The sequence below is a fragment of the Heliangelus exortis genome, chromosome 30 (genome assembly GCF_036169615.1).
Source record: "Heliangelus exortis chromosome 30, bHelExo1.hap1, whole genome shotgun sequence".
In the NCBI taxonomy this organism is placed as follows: domain Eukaryota; kingdom Metazoa; phylum Chordata; class Aves; order Apodiformes; family Trochilidae; genus Heliangelus; species Heliangelus exortis.
In genome coordinates, this window is record NC_092451.1 from 2,572,486 (window position 1) to 2,590,710 (window position 18,225).

General features: G+C 54.1%; 2 protein-coding genes across 2 annotated transcripts in view; one reads left to right on the forward strand and one right to left on the reverse strand.

Annotated features, from left to right (window-relative positions):
• The window catches only part of BIN3 (bridging integrator 3), a 31,116-nt gene extending 20,450 nt beyond the window's left edge, over positions 1 to 10,666 (forward strand). The window contains exons 6-8 of the mRNA XM_071729000.1: positions 1,175 to 1,316; positions 3,933 to 4,067; positions 9,795 to 10,666. Of these exons, the coding sequence (XP_071585101.1) occupies positions 1,175 to 1,316; positions 3,933 to 4,067; positions 9,795 to 9,941 (424 nt within the window). The 3' untranslated portion in view covers positions 9,942 to 10,666. The remainder of the gene's footprint in view (positions 1 to 1,174; positions 1,317 to 3,932; positions 4,068 to 9,794) is intronic.
• Positions 10,667 to 14,236: 3,570 nt separating this feature from the next.
• Positions 14,237 to 18,061, reverse strand: C30H8orf58 (chromosome 30 C8orf58 homolog). The gene is made up of 6 exons (XM_071729332.1): positions 17,741 to 18,061; positions 16,468 to 16,934; positions 15,701 to 15,856; positions 14,713 to 14,821; positions 14,516 to 14,625; positions 14,237 to 14,420 (listed from the first exon to the last, which is right to left on the reverse strand). Exons 1-6 carry the CDS (start codon positions 17,784 to 17,786, stop codon positions 14,337 to 14,339), a joined length of 972 nt encoding a protein of 323 aa, XP_071585433.1. The 5' UTR covers positions 17,787 to 18,061; the 3' UTR covers positions 14,237 to 14,336.
• Positions 18,062 to 18,225: the final 164 nt, after the last annotated feature.

Below are 18,225 nucleotides of genomic sequence, written 5' to 3' on the forward strand. Positions count from 1 at the left end.
TGGCTTGCAAAAAGCAGCACCAGGCTCTTTTAGGTGGTTTTCACATTGGGTTCCTGGCCTTGATCCCCCACAGAATGACCTTATAGTCTGTGGAGATTAAATTAATATATCCAGAGGTTGTTTCCTATGAACCCAGAGACCCCTCTGGTATAATTTGATTTCCAGAAATTCGGGGAGATTGGAGCAATGCTCTGATTTCTGGCTTCCCCTCTTCTGTCACATTCAAAAAAAAAAAAAAAATATTCTCTCTTGCCTTGGCCATCAGATGTTCATGTTTCCTCAATTTGTAACACATTTTAATAATAGGAATTAGCCTGGCTAATTGTTGGCTGCTCTTAATCCTTAGGGGGGGGTAGGGAGCTCCTTTGCAGCAGGATGGGCTTTGCAACCCCAGAAATTGCCTGGGAAAAAAAAAAAAAAAAAAGCACAGGTTAAAATATTTTCAATAAATTTTCATGCTTTCGTTGACTTACATTAAAAAAAATATATTTTTAATAATTATCTTCCACTTCACATTTCTTCTCCCCAGGCTTTTGATTCAACTCTGCCTCCTCATGCCTCTTTCAGAGATGTTTTTGGGGAAGTACCACCTCAGCTGGTTATATTTTTGGGGGGGAAAAGTTGATTATTTTTCTTTTTTTGGGTTGCTCAGTGGCATTAACAGCTTTATTTTCAGCAGCAGCTTCCATCCCCCATCCCAGATAAGGCAGCTCTCTGTGTTCTCAGAGCCACTAGCTGGAAGAGAAGGGAAAAAATGGTTCAAAATAAAGAAGAAATGGGCAAAATATGGTTTTGGGCTGGCAGGAGAAGTCAGAAGCAGGTTGGGACCTTTGAAAAACTTGCAAAATTGCCTCGGGTTTGATGATGATGATGATTGCTAAATTATTATTATTTAAAAACCCACCCTTTGACATGTGAAGTGACCTTTGTGAAAAATTAAACCAAGCTTGGGCTTCTGGCTCTGCTCTCCACCCCCTTCCCCTGGCAAGGCTTGGTAAAATCTTTATTTATAAATTTCATCCTTTTTTTTCCAGTGAAACTTTTCACGTCGGGAAGGAGTTGTGTGGGTTTGGGTCTGAAAGATTTGGGGAGCTGGGGGGAATTGCTTTGGATGTTGCATCCGACCAAGATATCCCTCCAAAAAAAAAATAATCAAAAATCCCCTTTTTGGCAGGTTTAGCAGTGTCTTCCCCAGCCTGAATATGGCTGTGAAGAGAAGGGAGCAAACCCTGCAGGACTACAAACGTCTGCAGTCCAAGGTGGAAAAATATGAGGAGAAGGAAAGGACTGGTCCTGTCCTGGCCAAACTTCACCAGGTATCCAACCAAAATTCCCAGCAGGATCAGTGGGATAACCCCAGGGTTGTGTCCCAGGGCTTGGAAGAGTTTTTTCCCTGGTGTTTGACCTCCCTGCTGAGCCCTCCGTGAAATGGATAAAATTTTAAATTTTTTTTTTTTCTTCTTGGAAAATTGCCCCGTAGGGTGTTTGGGAACAGGGGTGGGAATCAGAGTTAAAGGGAAAGAGCCAGTTTTCCAAAATAAAGTGGAAGGAAAGCCCCGGGATGCTGGGAGGAGCAGCCCCTGCCCTCTGCATCTGAGCAAGCAGCTGGGTGGGAAAAAGGGGAAGATCAGAGCTTTCTGTTTGCCACCTGCTGCAAAAAATTTGCCTTGGAAAATTGCAGTAATTGGTTAACAGGAAGCTCTGCCAGATTCCTTTCTCCCTCTTAAATTTGAGCAAAATCATGCTTCTTTTTAATTTTTTTTTTTTTTTTTTAATTATTATTCAATCTACACCAGTGCTTCTCCCCAGCTCTGTCGCTCATTGCTTGATCCTGGAAGGAAGAGTTTACTTTCTCAGCCTTAAAGAACATGTATTTTTCTGATGGCTTTCCCCACAAAAAAAAAAATAAAAAAAAAGAAAGTTTTGTGTTAAAGAACAGTCCTATCAGCTTTAACAAAAGAGACCTCAGATTTCATAGTAAGCAGCTTACTTTGCTTCGCCTCGCTGCCTAAAGCTCTGCCTGGAAAAATGGGAATGCTTTTGTCCTGGTGATTAAGCAGGTTTTAGTTATTTAATTTTTTTTCCCCTTAATGAACTTCTGGGAGATCTAATTCCCTCCACCACCCCCCCCCAAAAAAAAAAAAAAAAAATCTCTTAACTAACCACTGTGTGAGCTTAAATGCCTGCAGGATCCTAAAGCAATCCTCAACCTGGGATGTGAGATTTGATGTGAAACAGCCCAATCTCACCCAGGTTTTTTTATTGCTTTATTTCATTTTTGATTTTTTAAGCTGCAAATTTGCATCCTTCCCTTTTTTTTTTTTTTTTTTTTTTCTGGGGGTTCCCTACACAGGGGCAGGAGTCGGACCTGATGATCCCGATGGGTCCCTTCCCACTTGGCATCATCCAACTTGGTGGATCCTTTGGATCCCTTTGCTCCAGATCTTCTGCTCTTTGGTTCCCCACGTGAACTCCATCCACCCCGGGGGCTCTGAACTCTTCTTGTTTCAGGGCAGATGATGAATTTGCTCACTTGCTGTGATTTTTGCCAGCCTGGAGCTTTCTTTGTCCATCTCACCCTTCCAGGGAGGGGACTGGCGCCGGGGCTGGGCTCCCTTTCCCAGCTTTTTCCTGCATCCCCCTCCCGTTGGAATGGCACCAGGATTAAGTGGCAGACTTGAACTGGTTTAATATTTCACAGCCCACCCCCTCCTGCCCTTTTCCACAAAGACATTTCCCTTTCTCCCCACGCTTCTCTTTAAAGGAGCCACTTGGATGCTCTGAGCTGAAGGTCACGGGTGAGAGGGATGGTGGGGACAGGACCCTCTGGTGATGCTCCTGGTGAGGGGACACAGGGATGGATGGGGATGTTCCCCAGCCTGCCCTGAGCCTTGGGGCTGCTTTTTTCTCCCTCCTCTTCTAGAAGGGGCTGCCTGGGTCAGGAGCTCTGCAGCAGTCTCTCTAGGTTGTCCCATGGATTTCCAGGGGCAGAGTTTAAGTCCCACCAGGGCTCACTTGGGTCCTACCAGGCTCTGGTAATGGTCACTTGGATCTCACCAGGGTCTGGTAATGGTCACTTGGGTCCCACCAGGGTCTGGTAATGGTCACTTGGGTCCCATCAGGGGTCACTTGGCTCTCAGCAGGATCTGGTAGTGGTCACTTGGATCCTATCAGGTTCACTTGGATCCCACCAGGATCTGGTAATGGTCACTTGGATCTCACCAGGATCTGGTGATGGTCACTTGGATCCCACCAGGATCTGGTAATGGTCACTTGGGTCCCTCCAGGCTCTGGTAATGGTCACTTGGATCTCACCAGGATCTGGTAATGGTCACTTGGGTCCCACCAGGGTCAGGTAATGGTCACTTGGGTCCAATCAGGGGTCACTTGGCTCTCAGCAGGATCTGGTAGTGGTCACTTGGATCCCATCAGGTTCACTTGGATCCCACCAGGATCTGGAAATGGTCACTTGGATCTCACCAGGATCTGGTAATGGTCACTTGGATCTCACCAGGGGTCACTTGGATCTCACCAGGATCTGGTAATGGTCACTTGGGTCCCACCAGGGGTCACTTGGCTCTCACCAGGATCTGGTAATGGTCACTTAGGTCCCACCAGGCTCTGGTAATGGTCACTTGGATCTCACCAGGGGTCACTTGGATCTCACCAGGATCTGGTAATGGTCACTTGGGTCCCATCAGGTTCACTTGGGTCCCACCAGGATCTGGTAATGGTCACTTGGATCCCACCAGGATCTGGTAATGGTCACTTGGGTCCCACCAGGCTCTGGTAATGGTCACTTAGGTCCCACCAGGTTCTCTTGGGTCCCACCAGATTCCATTATCTGGTTGTCAGAGCCATCCTGGGGTGGCCTTTGTGCAGGTCTGCTGAAGCCAAGGACATTTTCTGACTCCCCCTCCTCTCCCTCCCAGGCCCGTGAAGAGCTGAGGCCAGTGAGGGAGGACTTTGAAGCCAAAAACAAGCAGCTCCTGGAGGAAATGCCCAAATTTTACAGCAGCCGCATCGATTACTTCAAACCCAGCTTCGAGTCACTGGTCAGAGCACAGGTGAGACTTTGTCCCCACTCTGTCCCCTTGGGCTGGATTAGGTGAGTGGATTCCTCTTATTTCCAGCACTTTCATCCCTGAGTGGTGGGGGAACAAGTGGTGGGACCCCAGGAGTGTCACTTGGTCCTGGAAGGAGAGCAGGGACACTCCTGGGATGTCCTTTCCCATCAGGTTCTGTTCAGGAGGCAATTCCAGCCCTGGTTCTGTGCTGGAATAAAGTCATCATTTGATTTTTTTTTTTTTTTACTTTATTCCCTTGGGTCCATCTGTTTGTGGTCATGAGCTCAAGTTTGGGGGTGTTGGAGATGATTGGAACAACCAGTGGGGTCCCCAACTCTGGAGGTGCTCAGAAAACATGTTAGAAGTGGCACTTGGGGACAGGGATGTGTTGGGTTTCAGCTGATGGTTGGGTTTGATGAGCTTAGAGATCTTTTCCAAGCTTGATAATTCTGGGATGGGATGCTCAGGGTTCATCTAAAAGCTTTCTTCTGCTTCTTGGGAACCATGCTGGGGTCCCAAGGATCTGCAGGATCTGGGGTGGCCTAAATAAACCCCAACCTGCTCAAATTGCCACCCTCCAGCTCCTCCTCTCACCCTTCTTGGTGTTTTTTGAGGCTGGAGAGGAACATTCTCTGGATTTAATCCAGCTTTGAACTCCTGAGCCCTGGATCAGGGCTTGGTCCAGCACCAGGAGGTGGCTTCAACCTTCTCCTGGGGTATTTTTTTGGGTGGGAAAGGAGGTTCTGGGGTGACACCAGGAGATGATGGTGTGTTCCATCTCACCTCCAACTTGGGAGATGCCAACTGAGCTGCCAGCAAGTTGTCTGCAGCCTGATTCACCTTCCAGATGGTACCAATCCACCCTGCAGGATGGGTGCTGGGGTCCTTCTTTTTTTTTTTTTTTTTTTAATTCTGTCCCCAGGGAATAACCAGACACCCTGGAGCCACCAGAAAATCTGGCAGGGCCCTTGCAAACCCTCCCTGACCCCTGGGTGTGGGTGGTTTGGATGAGACCTTGAAACCTGGCATGCTGCCTGCCCTGGCTGGGTGCTTGGGATCTGCTGGCACTTTGCTTTGTCCCCCTCTTTGTCCTTGGCCACCGTGTCCCTCCTCTTGGCTGCCAGCTGGCTCCTGGCTGGGCTCATCCTGGGGGAGCAAGGTGCTGGGGGAATGGAGCAAAGCTCTCCCTTCCTACCCTCCTTTTCATTGGGAATCCTCCAGGTAAGGATTTTATTAGGGTTTGGCTTTGGGGCTTTTTTTTTTCTGGTGTATTTTTGTTTGGTTTTTGTTTTTTGTTTTTTTTTTTTCTGGGGGCAGCTGAGCAAAATCTCATTTTTAATACCCCAGAACAAAGCTGATGCATCTCCTGGACTAAAGCAGGTCCCAGATGGGTGCTCAAACCTGTCACATCCCACCCACTGCCCTCGATGGGAGCCTCTCCCCCTCTGCTGGCTGCATCCTTCCAGCCCCCTGGGAAGGGTGAAACCATTTCCATGGCATCTCCAGCACCAGGAGGAGAGCTCAGCATTCCAGGGCTGGGCTCATTCCATGCCCTTCCTGATTCAGGAGCATTTCTGGGAAGCTTTTCCACCCATTGTAAGGTGGCTGAAATCAAAAGGCAAAGGGAAATGTTTTTCCCAGGGAGCCAGGAATGGGCTCTGGGAGCTCCTGGCATCCCAATGTCCCCTCTTGGGATGCATGGGGACAGTGCCAGGCAGTGCTGCTGCTCCTGGTCACCCCTTTTCATCCCTCCCCTGCTCCCCAGGTTCTCTCCATCCCTCTGATTTCCCATCTCAGGGGGGATTTTTGGGTTCCTCAGGGACATTTGGGTTTTCAGTGGCTCCCTCTGGGACACTGGAGGAAGGGACAGATGGGGACATGGAGGTTGGGGGCAGCTCTGCCCTTTAATTCCAGTGTCTGGCACCTTCCTGGGAGTCACATTTCTTGTCCCTGGGTCAAGGCAGCCCTGGGTGCAGAATGGTGTCATTTTCCCTTTTATTTTTTTTGTATTTTTTGGGGGGGAAAAGCAGAGGGTTAAAGTAAGAAGTGTGACAAATGGCACCAGAGGGTGAGCTGCAAACAACCCAGAGGCCTCTCCAGGAACAAACCCGTGGCAAAAGGAAGGATCCCAGTCCAAACCAGCTCCAGCTTCCATGGTTTGGACCCAAGGAAACCCTCCAGGAGCTCCTGGGCTGTTCCCATGGCAGAGTTTGGCTCCTAACATGTCCCCAGCTCACAAGAGCTGTAACATTCACCACCAAATATTTGTGTCCACCCACGTGCCCCGGGACCAAGCCAACGTTCCCCTGGCTGGGGAAAAGCTTTGAAGTGGCCACATCAAAATAAAAAGGGAGGGGGGGAGAGGATTTGGAGCCCCCAACCCAACGCTTCCCATCTGGAGTTTCCAGCAGGAAAACTCTGAATTTCTCAAGGTTTTCCTGAAATGGGGTGGGGGGAAAAATGCAGTTTGAGGGGCAGGAGTGGCCATAGGGCAGTGTTTAGGGCTGGTGGGGGGGGGTGACCTGGCAGCCACCCCAAGCTTTTTGGGTTTTTTTTGTAGGGTTGAGCTGCTGGGTGGCATTGGGAAAAAGAAAATGTGGGGAACAGGGTGTCCCAAAGCAGAATTAGTTCAGGACAGGTGGATTCAGGGCCTGCTGGCTCATTCCCAAAAGCAAGCTGGAGGTGGGATTGGATGGGATGGGGACAGGAGCCTGTGGAATCCATAGCTGGAAAAAAAATACCAAGGTGGTGATTGGGGTTCTCCCCTGTCTGGAGTGCATCCCTCCCCTTCCCCTACTCACACATCCGTGGGTTTTATCCTCATTTTAGGAGGAGGAAAGCACCAAGGGATCAAAGCCTGTGGGAGCTGGGTGATAAAACACTCAGCAGCTTGGCTCCCTTGCTGGTTGGGCACTGGGTGCTACTGGGAGAGAGAAGAGCATCCCTGAGGACACGGTGCTGGTGGCAGGGGACCCAGGGGAAGGACTCATGGCAGCAGCTCGTGGGTGTTGGGAGAGAAAGCAGTGACCAAAATAATCCCTTTCTCTTTACTTTTCTTGGGGGGCAGCAGTTTTTTTACCCAGGGAAATCTTGGGGGGCAATCTCCCCCAGGTTGGACCCATCTGCCTGCAGCCCCTCCACCTATTTTTAATTTTTTTTTAAATTTTTTGCCAGATTTGGCACCAGCACACGGGCAGATGGGACTGAGCTCAGCCAGGCTGGGGACAAGGGACACTTTGAGGGCTTCTCCAGAACCTTTCCACCCCCATTCCCAGCTCTACACCCACGCTCACCCCTGGCATTGGGTGCCAAGTGGGGGATTTGGGGGATTCTGGGTGCTTTTTGGGGTGCCCTTGGGTGTAGGATTGGGGTTTGGTGGGAGGGGGGGTGAGGCAGGCCCTGAAACCACGGAGTAGGGTTAATTAATCAGTGTGTTAATGAGCAATGATGCTGAATCACTCAGCACCCTGATCAGGGAGGTTCAGCCCCTCGTGCACCCTGGTCAGGACAGACCCAGGGGATTTCGGGGGGGGATGTTGGGGGGTGGGTGCTGGGGGGTGGGTGCTGGGGGGTGGGGGATGAGGTGGGGGACTTGAGGGGCCCTGAAACCAGAGAGTAGGGTTAATTAATCAGTGTGTTAATGAGCAATGATGCTGAATCACTCAGCACCCTGATCAGGGAGGTTCAGCCCCTCGTGCACCCTGGTCAGGACAGACCCAGGGGATTTCGGGGGGGGATGTTGGGGGGTGGGTGCTGGGGGGTGGGGGGTGAGGTGGGGGATTTGAGGGGCCCTGAAACCAGAGAGTAGGGTTAATTAATCGCTGTGTTAATGAGCAATCACCCAGCACCCTGATCAGGGAGGTTCAGCCCCTCGTGCACCCTGGTCAGGACAGACCCAGGGGGTTGGGGGGGGGGATGTTGGGGGGTGGGTGCTGGGGGGTGGGGGGTGAGGTGGGGGATTTGAGGGGCCCTGAAACCAGAGAGTAGGGTTAATTAATCACTGTGTTAATGAGCAATCACCCAGCACCCTGATCAGGGAGGTTCAGCCCCTGGTGCACCCTGGTCAGGACAGACCCAGGGGATTGGGGGGGGGATGTTGGGGGGGTGGGTGCTGGGGGGTGGGTGCTGGGGGGGGGGTGTGGGTGCTGAGCCCCTCCCCTGAGCCCTGCCCCCAAATTAACATCATTTTGAGCAAAATTCGGGAACCCAATCTCCATGGAGACCGTGCCTGCCTCCTCACCCCTGGCTCCTGCCCCAGCTGCCCCTCCAGACTTTGCCCAAGACCCACGGGGCCATCGCGGGTGGCAGTGGGGAGGGGACAACCCTTCCTTGTCCCTCCCTGGGAGCCTCGGGAGCGGTGTCGGGGGGGATGGGGGGGGCGGGGGGGGACACACACAGGGACCTGGCAGTGTCACCCCCCCTCCATCTCTCCTCCGGCCCCATCCCGGTGCCATCTGCCTGCGCTGACCCCCGGGCTCCCGCTCCGCTGATTGCCGGGAGTTAATTGGCGCTGCTAATTAGCACTTTGATAAAACACCCCTCCCCCCCCCCCTAAGTTGCAGGGGGGGTGGGGGATGCCAGGCAACCCCTCCCTTGTGTGTCTGTCCCCCCCCCCATCACTGGGACATCGCGGGGTCAGTGGCAACGGTGATGGGCGTGGGGACAACAGAGCCCCCCCCGGGGGTGGGACACGGTAATTTTTTTTTTTTTTTTTTTTTTTTTTTTTGGGGGGGGGGGGGATGATGCTGGGTGCCAGATGGGAACGAGCAGAGAAGGGCAGCGTGTTATTAAAATGTGTTGAGTTGTAATAATCTCAGGGGGTGGTAATAACACATGGGAGAGGAGCTATTTTAGAAACAGCAAAGCTCGGGGGGGCCTCTTGGCACCTCCCACCACGAAATAGAGAGGAGACCCTCACCCCTTTCCCATCCCTCCTCACCCTCTGGTTTTTTTCTCTTTTTTTCCTTTTTATTCCTTTTTTTTCTTTTTTTTTTTTCTTTTTTTTTTTTACTTTTTTCTTTCTTCTTTTTCCCTTTTTTATTTTTATTTTTATTATTATTTTCTTTTATCCTTTTTTCTTTTTTGTTTTTTTCTTATTTTTTCCTTATTTTTTCCTTTTTTCTTTTTTTTTTCTTATTTTTATTTTTTCTTTTTTTCTTCTTATTTTTTATTATTATTTTCCTTTTCTCCTTTTTTTCTTCTTATTTTTATTATTTTCTTTTTTCCTTTTTTCCTTTTTTCTTTTTTCTTTTTTTCTTTTTTCTTTTTCTTTTTTCTTTTTCATTATTATTTTCTCTTTTTCTTTTTTTTAATTTTTTATTATTTTTCTTTTTTCCTTTTTTCCCTTTATTTTTATTATTATTTTCTTCTTTTCCCTTTTTTTTCATCTTATTTTTTATTATAATTTCCTTTTTTCCTTTTTTTCCTTTTTTTCTTATTTTTTTATTATTTCCTTTTTTTCTTTTTTTCCTTCTTTTTTCTTTTTTCTTTTTTTCTTCTTATTTTTTATTATTATTTTCTTCTTTTCCTTTTTTTTTTCCTTTTTTCATCTCATTTTTTTATTATTTTTTCCTTTTTTCCCTTCTTTTTTCTTATTTTTTTCTTTTTCTTTTTTTTTCTTTTTTTCTTTTTTTTTTTCTTTTTTTCTTTCTTATTTTTTCCTTTTTATTTCTTTCGTCTTTCTTTTGTTTTTTTTCTTTTTTTTTTTTTGTTTTGTTTTGTTCCCAGGTCGTCTACTACACAGAAATGCACAAGATTTTTGGGGACCTTACAGCTCAAATCGATCATCCCGGGCTGAGCGACCAGCAGAGGGAGAAGGAGAACGATGCCAAGCTCAGCGAGCTCAGGGCTCTCTCCATCGTTGCCGACGACTGAGCCCCCCCGGGGGTGCTGGGGGGGTCGCGGGGGGGGGGGCTGGTGATGGGAAAAGGGTTGGAAATCCCCCACCCCCCCATCACCCCACTCAGGGGGTTCGGCTCTTCTTGTCCCCCCCCCATTGGGGCTCTGGCTCCTTCGCTTGGGGTCACAGTAGGGTTGGGGGGGGCTCCCCCCCCCCGCCTCATTCCCAAGGGCTCAGCTTCCCAGCTCTCAGGTTTGGCCTTGAGGGGGGATTTGTAGTGGAGCTGGGAAGGAAAACCTCAAATTTGGGGGAAAATGGGGAGAGGGGCAGCACCCCCCCTCCTTCCAGCAACCCCCCCAGTTCCAGCACCTCCTCCTCCCAGTTCCAGCCACCCCCCCCTCCCAGTTCCAGCCACCCCCCAGCTCCTTTCTGACTGGGGAAGGGGCTTCCCTGCTGCTGTGCCACTGGGTTTGTGCCTTAGGGGCCCTGTAGCCCCCCCTTCGGGAGGATAAAATAATGAAAATCCTTTTTTTTTTTTTTGAGGAATCAGGATTTGGGGCTGCTCCACCCAGCGGTGCCCCCCGTCCCCCCCCCCCTGTTGGAAGCAGGAAGGGGGTAAAATGCCTCAACCCCCTTCTCGGGGTGGGGGGGGGGGATGTAAAGGGAATGGAAACCAGGGAAAAATTATTGGGGGGGGGTCACAGCTGAACCTCCACTCTGACTCTGGGGGGGGGGCTGAGTGTCCCCCAATAAAGTTTTTGGGAACGCATCCGGGCTGGGTTCTGATTCGGGGGGGGTTTGGGATATGGGGGGGGTGGTGGTGGCAGCACTGAGCTGCTGCTGCCCTCTGCTGCCACTCGAGAGCCACTGCCGTGGGGGGGGACACACGTGGGACCCCCCCCTTGGGCTGCAGGAGCCCGGCCCCAGCAGGATGGGGGTGGGTTTGGGGGGGGGAAAGGGGGAGGGGGGTGAGGAGAGCCAGAAAGGAGGTGGGGGAAAAAAAGAAAAGGAAAAAAAAGAGAGAAAAAGAGAAAAGAAAATAAAAAAGAAAAGAAAAAGAAAAAGAAAATAAAAAAGAAAAGAAAAAGAAAATGAAAAAGAAAAAGAGAAAATGAAAAAGAAAAAATGAAAAAGAATAAAAGAAAAGAAAAGAGAAGAGAAAAAGGGAAAAAAAAAGAGAAAAAGGGAAAAGAAAAAAGAAAAAGAGAAAAAGAAAAAAAATAAAGAAAAAGAAAGAAAAAGAGAATAAAAAAAGGAAAAAGAAATAGAGAAAATAGAAAAGAAAAAATGAAAAAGAATAAAAGAAAAAGAAAGAAAAAAAGAAAAAGAAAATAAAAAGAAAAGAAAAAAAAAGAAAAATAAAAAGAAAAGAGAAAAGAAAAGAAAAAGAAAAAAAGAAAAAGAAAAAAGGATAATTTTCCATCGTTTTTCCATCCAATTAACTTAAAAGCCATCCGGGCGGGGACATGGGATGCTGGGATGCTCCCAGCCCCATCCAAAGTGTTCCTGGGACACTTCTGGAGAAGGGAAGCTGCTGCTGTGGGACCTGAACTGGGGTAACTGGAGCTGCTGGGAGGGCAGGGACCGATCCTGGGAGAAAATCCAAGGGAATGGTGGGGGAGGGAAAGAGTGGGGGGGGTGCTGCATCCCGGGAGCTTCCCAGGGATGTTGGGGGGGGGATCTGGTGATGGGATCTGGTGAGAGGAGAGATCTGGGGGTGAGGGGGATCTCTGGAAAGGAGGGATCTGGTTGGGGGATCTGGTGATAGAGGAGGTGACGAGAGGGATCTGGTAACAGGGAGGGATCTGGTGATGAGGGGATCTGGAAGCAGGGGGGGATCTGGTGATGGAGGGGATCTGGGAATAGGGATCAGGTAACAAGGAGGGATCTGGTGGTGAGGAGGGATCTGTTGAAAGGGGGGAATCTGGTGATGGGATCTGGTGATGGGATCTGGTGATGGGATCAGGTAGCAGGGAGGGATCTGGGAATGGGGATCTGGTAGCAGGGAGGGATCTGGTGGTGAGGGATCTGTTGAAAGGGGGGGAATGTGGTGATGGGGGGGATCTGGTGATGGGATCTGGTGATGGAGGGGATCTGGGAATAGGGATCAGGTAGCAGGGAGGGATCTGGTGAGGAGGGGATCTGGAATAGGGATCTGGAATAGGGATCTGGAAGCAGGGGGGATCTGTTGAAAGGGGGGGATCTGGTGATGGGGGAGATTTGGAGGCAGTGGGGGGATCTGGGGATAGGAGGGATCTGGTGATGGGGATCGAGTAAAAGGGATCTGGAAGCAGGGGGGGATCTGGAGGTGAGAGGGAGCTCTTGGAAGGGGGGGGATCTGGTGATGGGATCTGGTGATAGGGGGGGATCTGGTGATGGGGGGACCTGGTGACGGGATCTGGTAATGGAGGGGATCAGGTGATGGGATCTGGTGATGGGGAGGGGACCAGGTGATGGGATCAGGTGATGGGAGGACCTGGTGACGGGATCTGGTAATGGAGGGGATCAGGTGATGGGATCTGGTGATTGGGGGGGGATCTGGTGATGGGGGGGGGGATCCATAGCCTTGGCAAGGCCGAACCCCAACACCACGGCCACCTCAGTGCCCCCTTTGGAGGGGCTGCCACCTGCACGCCCCCTCCCCATCTTTTTTTTTGGCAGCGTCCCCAGCCCGGGGAATCAACCCGGGGGGGCCGAGGTCCGGGCTGAGGCTGCGCTGGGTGGGAGATGGGGGGGGGCGATGGGTGATGGGTGATGGGGGGGGGGGTGACGGGTGATGGGGGGGGGACCCGGGACCCCCAAAGACCTCCCCACGTTGTCCCCGCCCCCTATCTCTGATTGGCTGCTGCCGTGGTGACGTCACTCGCGGTTTTTTGGCGCCCTCTGGTGGTGCCGCTCCGGGGGGGGGGGCGCGGGGCTCTTGGCGGGAAATCCTTCCCGAGGATTTTGGGGAATGGGGGGGATTGGGGGGGTCCCGTGGTGTCCTCAGTGCCTGGTGAGGGACTGCTGAGCGCTGCCGGGATGGGGGGGGCATCGGTAATGAGTGCTGATTAATGATTAATGAGTGCTGATTGATTAATGAGTGCTGATTAATGAGTGCTGATCGATGGCAATAAGCGCGGAGCTGCCCTCTGTACAGTGTGCCCTAAAACCTCGATTTCTGAAGCCCTGAGACGTTAAAAAAAAAAATAAAAATAATTAAAAAAACCTGGGATGCTGCTGCTCAGAGGTGCCCCAGGTGGTGCCACTCACTGCTCTGGGCAGGTCCCCGGGGTTTGGGGACACCGGGATGATGGGAGCAGCATCAGGACGTGGAATTCCAGCAGTGGGGACCAGTCCTTCCCAGCAGGAACTAGAAACAGAGCAGAGAGAGTGAGCCTGGCTGCACCCCAACTGTCCCCAAAAGCCCTGTCCCCCCCCCCTTGGGGACACCATGGGGTTTTCCAGATGTTATCCCACCCCAGGAGGTGATGGCATCCCACTGAACCTAAGGGATTAACCCCCCCCTTCCCAAAAATAAAAAAAAATGGGTGAATTATCCCTCCTGGGACCCCTGGTGCCCACACCTCGTGGGGTCACTTGGGGTCACAGCTTTAAGGCCACTCAGCCCAAAGTGGTCCCTATGGACAAGGGGGGGGAGGGAGCAGGGACCTTCCCATCCTGGAATTTCCTGGGATTTACCTGGGAGGGGGCTCAGGGAAAGCAGGGGCTGGGAGGGGACAGAGAGGGGGGGAGCAGGGAGGTCTTAGGGGGGTGGAGAAGGGGACCAAGGGGTCTCAGGGCTTGAACTGGGCTTGAACTGGTTGATGGGATTGGGAGGAGGTGGAGTAAAGGGGTGGGAAAGCTGTCGGGGTGTGACGTCACGCCGGGTTGTGACATCACCAGGCAACAAGGACATCACCACAGGAAGTTTGGTAGTGAAAAGGCTTTATTTGGGGGGAGGGGGGGGGGAAGAGAGTGGGGTCGTGGTGGGAGCTCTGGGGACCGGCCCCGGGGGGGGTGTGACATCATCCAGTGGGGGTGTGACATCATCCCATGGGGGTGTGACATCATCCAGCGGGGGTGTGGCATCATCCCATGGGGGTGTGACATCATCCGGCAGGGGGTGTGACATCATCCAGTGAGGGTGTGACATCATCTGGCGGGGGTGTGACATCATCCGGCAGGGGGGGTGACATCATCCGGCAGGGGGGGTGACATCATCCGGCAGGGGGGGTGACATCATCCGGCAGGGGGGGTGTGACATCATCCAGAGGGGGGTGTGACATCATCCGGAAGGGGGGTGTGACATCATCCCGTGGGGGGTGTGACATCATCCCATGAGGGTGTGACATCATCCGGCGGGGGGGTGTGACATCATCCGGCGGGGGGGTGTGTGACACAACAGCTCCTCCCATCCAGGGGTGGGGCCTGGCACCGCCCCCCCCCCCCTACCTGCAGCGCCCACCCCGCAGCGAGCGCCGGGTCAGGCGGGTGAGCAGCACCTTGACCCGGCCCCAGGGTGAGCGCCCATCCTGGGGGGAGAAAAGGGGGAGACAGACACAGCCTCAGCGAGGAGGGGGTGCACGGGGGGACCCCCCCACCTCACCCCATCCCCCCCAGGCTGTACCTTTCCCGGTGCCGGGGAGCCCAAGCCGCTCTCCCAGGGGTCCAGCAGGCTGGGGGAGCTGGCTGAGTGGCCCCCCCACATCCTCCGGCACAGCCCGGGGGGGTCCGGAACTGCAGGGGGGGACACACAAAAAAATGAGGGGGGGGGAGGATCTGTTTGGACTCGTCCTCAGCATCCCCAGATCCCACCCTGCTCACCTGGGGCTTGGCTGTCCGAGCAGGAGCGGGGACGGAACCGCTCAGGCCTCCACAGCTCCCGGTCCGGTCCCGGAACCTCCCGGTCCGGTCCTGGTACCTCCCGGGTGGGCTGTGGAGAAAGAGGGAGAGGAAGGAAAGGGTGGGGTGAGGTGAGGGGGGCTGGAGGGGGGGACTTGAGGGGGGGGGAATGGGGGGGGGGGAATGGGGGGGGAGGGATTTGGGGGGGGGGGAGACTTGGGGGGGGGAGACTTGGGGGGGGGGAGACTTGGGGGGGGGAGACTTGGGGGGGGGAGACTTGGGGGGGGGGGAGACTTGGGGGGGGGGAGACTTGGGGGGGGGGAGACTTGGGGGGGGGGAGACTTGGGGGGGTGACTTGGGGGGGGGAGACTTGGGGGGGGGAGACTTGGGGGGGGGAGACTTGGGGTGGGGGGGAGACTTGGGGGGGGGGAGAATTGAGGGGGGGAGAATTGAGGGGGGGGAGAATTGGGGGGGGGGAGAATTGAGGGGGGGGGAGAATTGAGGGGGGGGAGAATTGAGGGGGGGGAGAATTGAGGGGGGGGAGAATTGAGGGGGGGAGAATTGAGGGGGGGGGACTTGAGGGGGGGGGAATTGGGGGGGGGGGGACTTGGGGGGGGGGAATTGGGGGGGGGAATTGGGGGGGGGGAATTGGGGGGGGGGAATTGGGGGGGGGGAATTGGGGGGGGGCTGGGGAGGGGGGTGATGGGGGGGCTGGTCTGGAGTGGGGGGGGTGATGGGGCAATGGGGGGGCGATAGGGGGGGATGAGGGGGGGGGGACGAGGGGAGGGGGACGAGGGGAGGGGGACGAGGGGAGGGGGACGAGGGGGGGGGACGAGGGGGGGGGGACGAGGGGGGGGGGGGACGAGGGGGGGGGGACGGGGGGGGGGGGATGGGGTGCGGTGGAAGTGAACGGTGAAATCCCCCTCCCCCGCCATCCTCCCCGCACTCCACCATCCTCCCAGCCCCTCACCGCGGTGTCAGGGCGGGGGTTCCGAGCCTGCTCCGCTTGCTGCCGGAGCAGCCGGTTGTCCTGCTGCAGCCGAGCCAAGCGCTCCAGCATCTGACAAACGTGTTCCAGGTACCGCAGCCCCTGCCCGGGCACAGGGACCCCCAGCTCGGGGACAGCCTGGGGGTGAGGAGGGGGGGGGGGGGGTCAAGAGGTGAGACAGCCACCCAGAAAAAAAAAAAAAAAAAAAAAAACGCAAAAAAACCAACAAAAAAGAGACAAAAAAACCCCAGCACGAATGAGCAAAAATAAACAAACAAAAAAAACCCACCAAAAAACAACGAAAAAAATAAAAAACACATAAAGCAAACAAAAAAAACTCAAAAACCCCCAGAACAAACAAAAAACCCAAACAAACAAAAAAAACCCCACAAAAAAAACAAAACAGAGCCCCCCAAAACAAAAAACCCACAAAAAACCCCAAACCACCCAAAAGCCCCAAAAACCAAAACAAACCCCACCAAAAAAAAAATATCAAATAACGCAAACAAAACCCACGAGAAACAAAAAACGCAAAAAACAACAAGCAAGCAACACCCAAAAAACAGACGAAAACCCCCAAAGCCCAATAAAAAGCCCCAAACAAAAATAAAACAAAAAAACCTCAAAAAAAAAAAAAAAAAAAAAACCACCAAAAAAATAAAACAAACAAAAAACCCCAAACAAAATTAAAACAAATAAACAAAAAAAACCCCAAACAACCCCCACCCGCCCCCTCCCCTGGCACCCACCGTTCCGTGGGGGTGTTCTCGGGTGGGTGCCTCCAGGTCCCGGGGCTCAGCCCGCAGCTCGGTGCTGCTGGAGCTGCGGTGCCAGAGGTGCCGCGGGCATCGCTGCCTCCGGCTCCGTTGGGCTCCCTGCACCCCCTTCCTGCTGACCGAGCGGCTGCGGGGGGGTCTGGGGGGCTCCGGGTCTCTCTCCTCTCCTGGGGGGTTTTTGGGGGAGAAACCGTCGAGGGTGAAACCGCTCTGAGAAGCCGGGGGGGGGATGGTGGGAGAGTGTTCGGTGCTGGGCAGCTCCACTCCGGAGTCTTCCGACTCCGATTTCAGGAGCCTCCCGCTTGCCGGGGAGGGGCTGCCGGGGGTCAGGGGGGGTCCCCGGCCATTCCCCCCCCTCCCCGGGGGGTTCTCCTGCAGCCGTCGGTAGACACTGGCGGAGCCTCGCACCACGCAGCTCTCCACGGTCTCCCAGGGACCATCTGCGGGGGGAGGGGGTGTTGGGGGGGGTCCCTGGGTTAAGGCAGGGTACTCGCAGACCCCACACCCCCAGCCCTGCCCCCCCCCCAACCCCCGCAGCAGCTCCAGGATGCTCTCCCCGTGGGATCCCTCTCCCCCCCTTGCCCACGGACCCCTCTCCAGGGGGCCCCCCCAGCCCTGCCCTGTGCGGGGGTCCTGGTAGGACAGCAGTGTTGTCACAGCTCCTGAGAAACATGTCCCCAACCCCCCCTCCCCCCCCCAATCCTCCCTCCCCACACTGCTGAGCTGCCCAGGGAGCACCCACCCCCCATCCCCCACCCTCCTGGGGCTGCTCCCCCCATCCCAGCTGACCCAGGGATGGGGGCTTGGGGGGAAGGGGGGGAGTGTGTCCATCCTCTCCCTGCCACCCCATGGCTGCAGGGACCACCATCTCCTCCTGCTTGTCCCCCCCACGCCACGGGGGGGGGACGGGACATGGACACCGGGATGCAGCCACCAAGCTGTGGCCACCACCAGCACCAAGCTGTGGCCACCACCAGCACCAAGCTGTGGCCACCATGGCCACCAAGATGTGGCCACCACCCCCCTGCAGCTTAGGGCTGGGGGGGGGGGATGGCAGCACAACCAGGGGAGGTCTCAACCCTCCTTCCACGACCACTCACACCCCCCCACGCACCCCCCACTTCCCCAACCAGCCCACGGGGGAGCAAACCTTTAGCACCCCCCCACACCTTCCACTCAGGGTGCTGACCTGCCCACCCTCCCCTTGCTCGGGGGGGCTGGCAGACCCCCCCCCCCCAGCACTCACAGCAGCTGAACCTCCTCTTCCAGACAGCTCGGGAGCCACCCCACATCTCTGAGAGCCAGAACCGAGTGTCGGGCCCTGTGTCCCGGCCCTCCCTTTTTATAGCCCTGTATCCAGAGGCACCTCGTCACCCAAACTGGTTCCCAACTGGTTCCTTTCAGGGTTTGGGATGGGTGATACTGGCTGGGCCGGTGGTTAAGGACTCCCTTCCCACCCCAGCTGCGATGCTGAGAGGGTTCTTTGGGCACTTGCAGACAGACGGGTGCCGGATGGATCCCAACGCTTTTTTTTTTTTTTAGGGCAACCCTAAAAGGGGTGAACCCAAATTCCCAAGGCCCCCCCCCCAGCTTCCCCAAGGGGCTGGAGCCACTCACCACACATCCCTGGGGGTGATGGTTCCTGCAGGGAGCTGGTGCTGGAAGGGGTGGGGGGGTGAGGGACAATCCCAAGGGACAATCCCACCCTTGAGTGGCTGCATGAATGCCAGC

Excerpts from the sequence above, each read along its gene's own strand:
- C30H8orf58 (XM_071729332.1), bottom strand. The coding sequence starts at position 17,786 with ATGTGGGGTGGCTCCCGAGCTGTCTGGAAGAGGAGGTTCAGCTGCT. Across the intron at positions 15,857-16,467 it reads GAGAACACCCCCACGGAACG|GCTGTCCCCGAGCTGGGGGT; the intron begins GTGGGTGCCAGG and ends CCTCACCCCCAG. Across the intron at positions 14,421-14,515 it reads GCTCCCCGGCACCGGGAAAG|GATGGGCGCTCACCCTGGGG; the intron begins GTACAGCCTGGG and ends TTCTCCCCCCAG.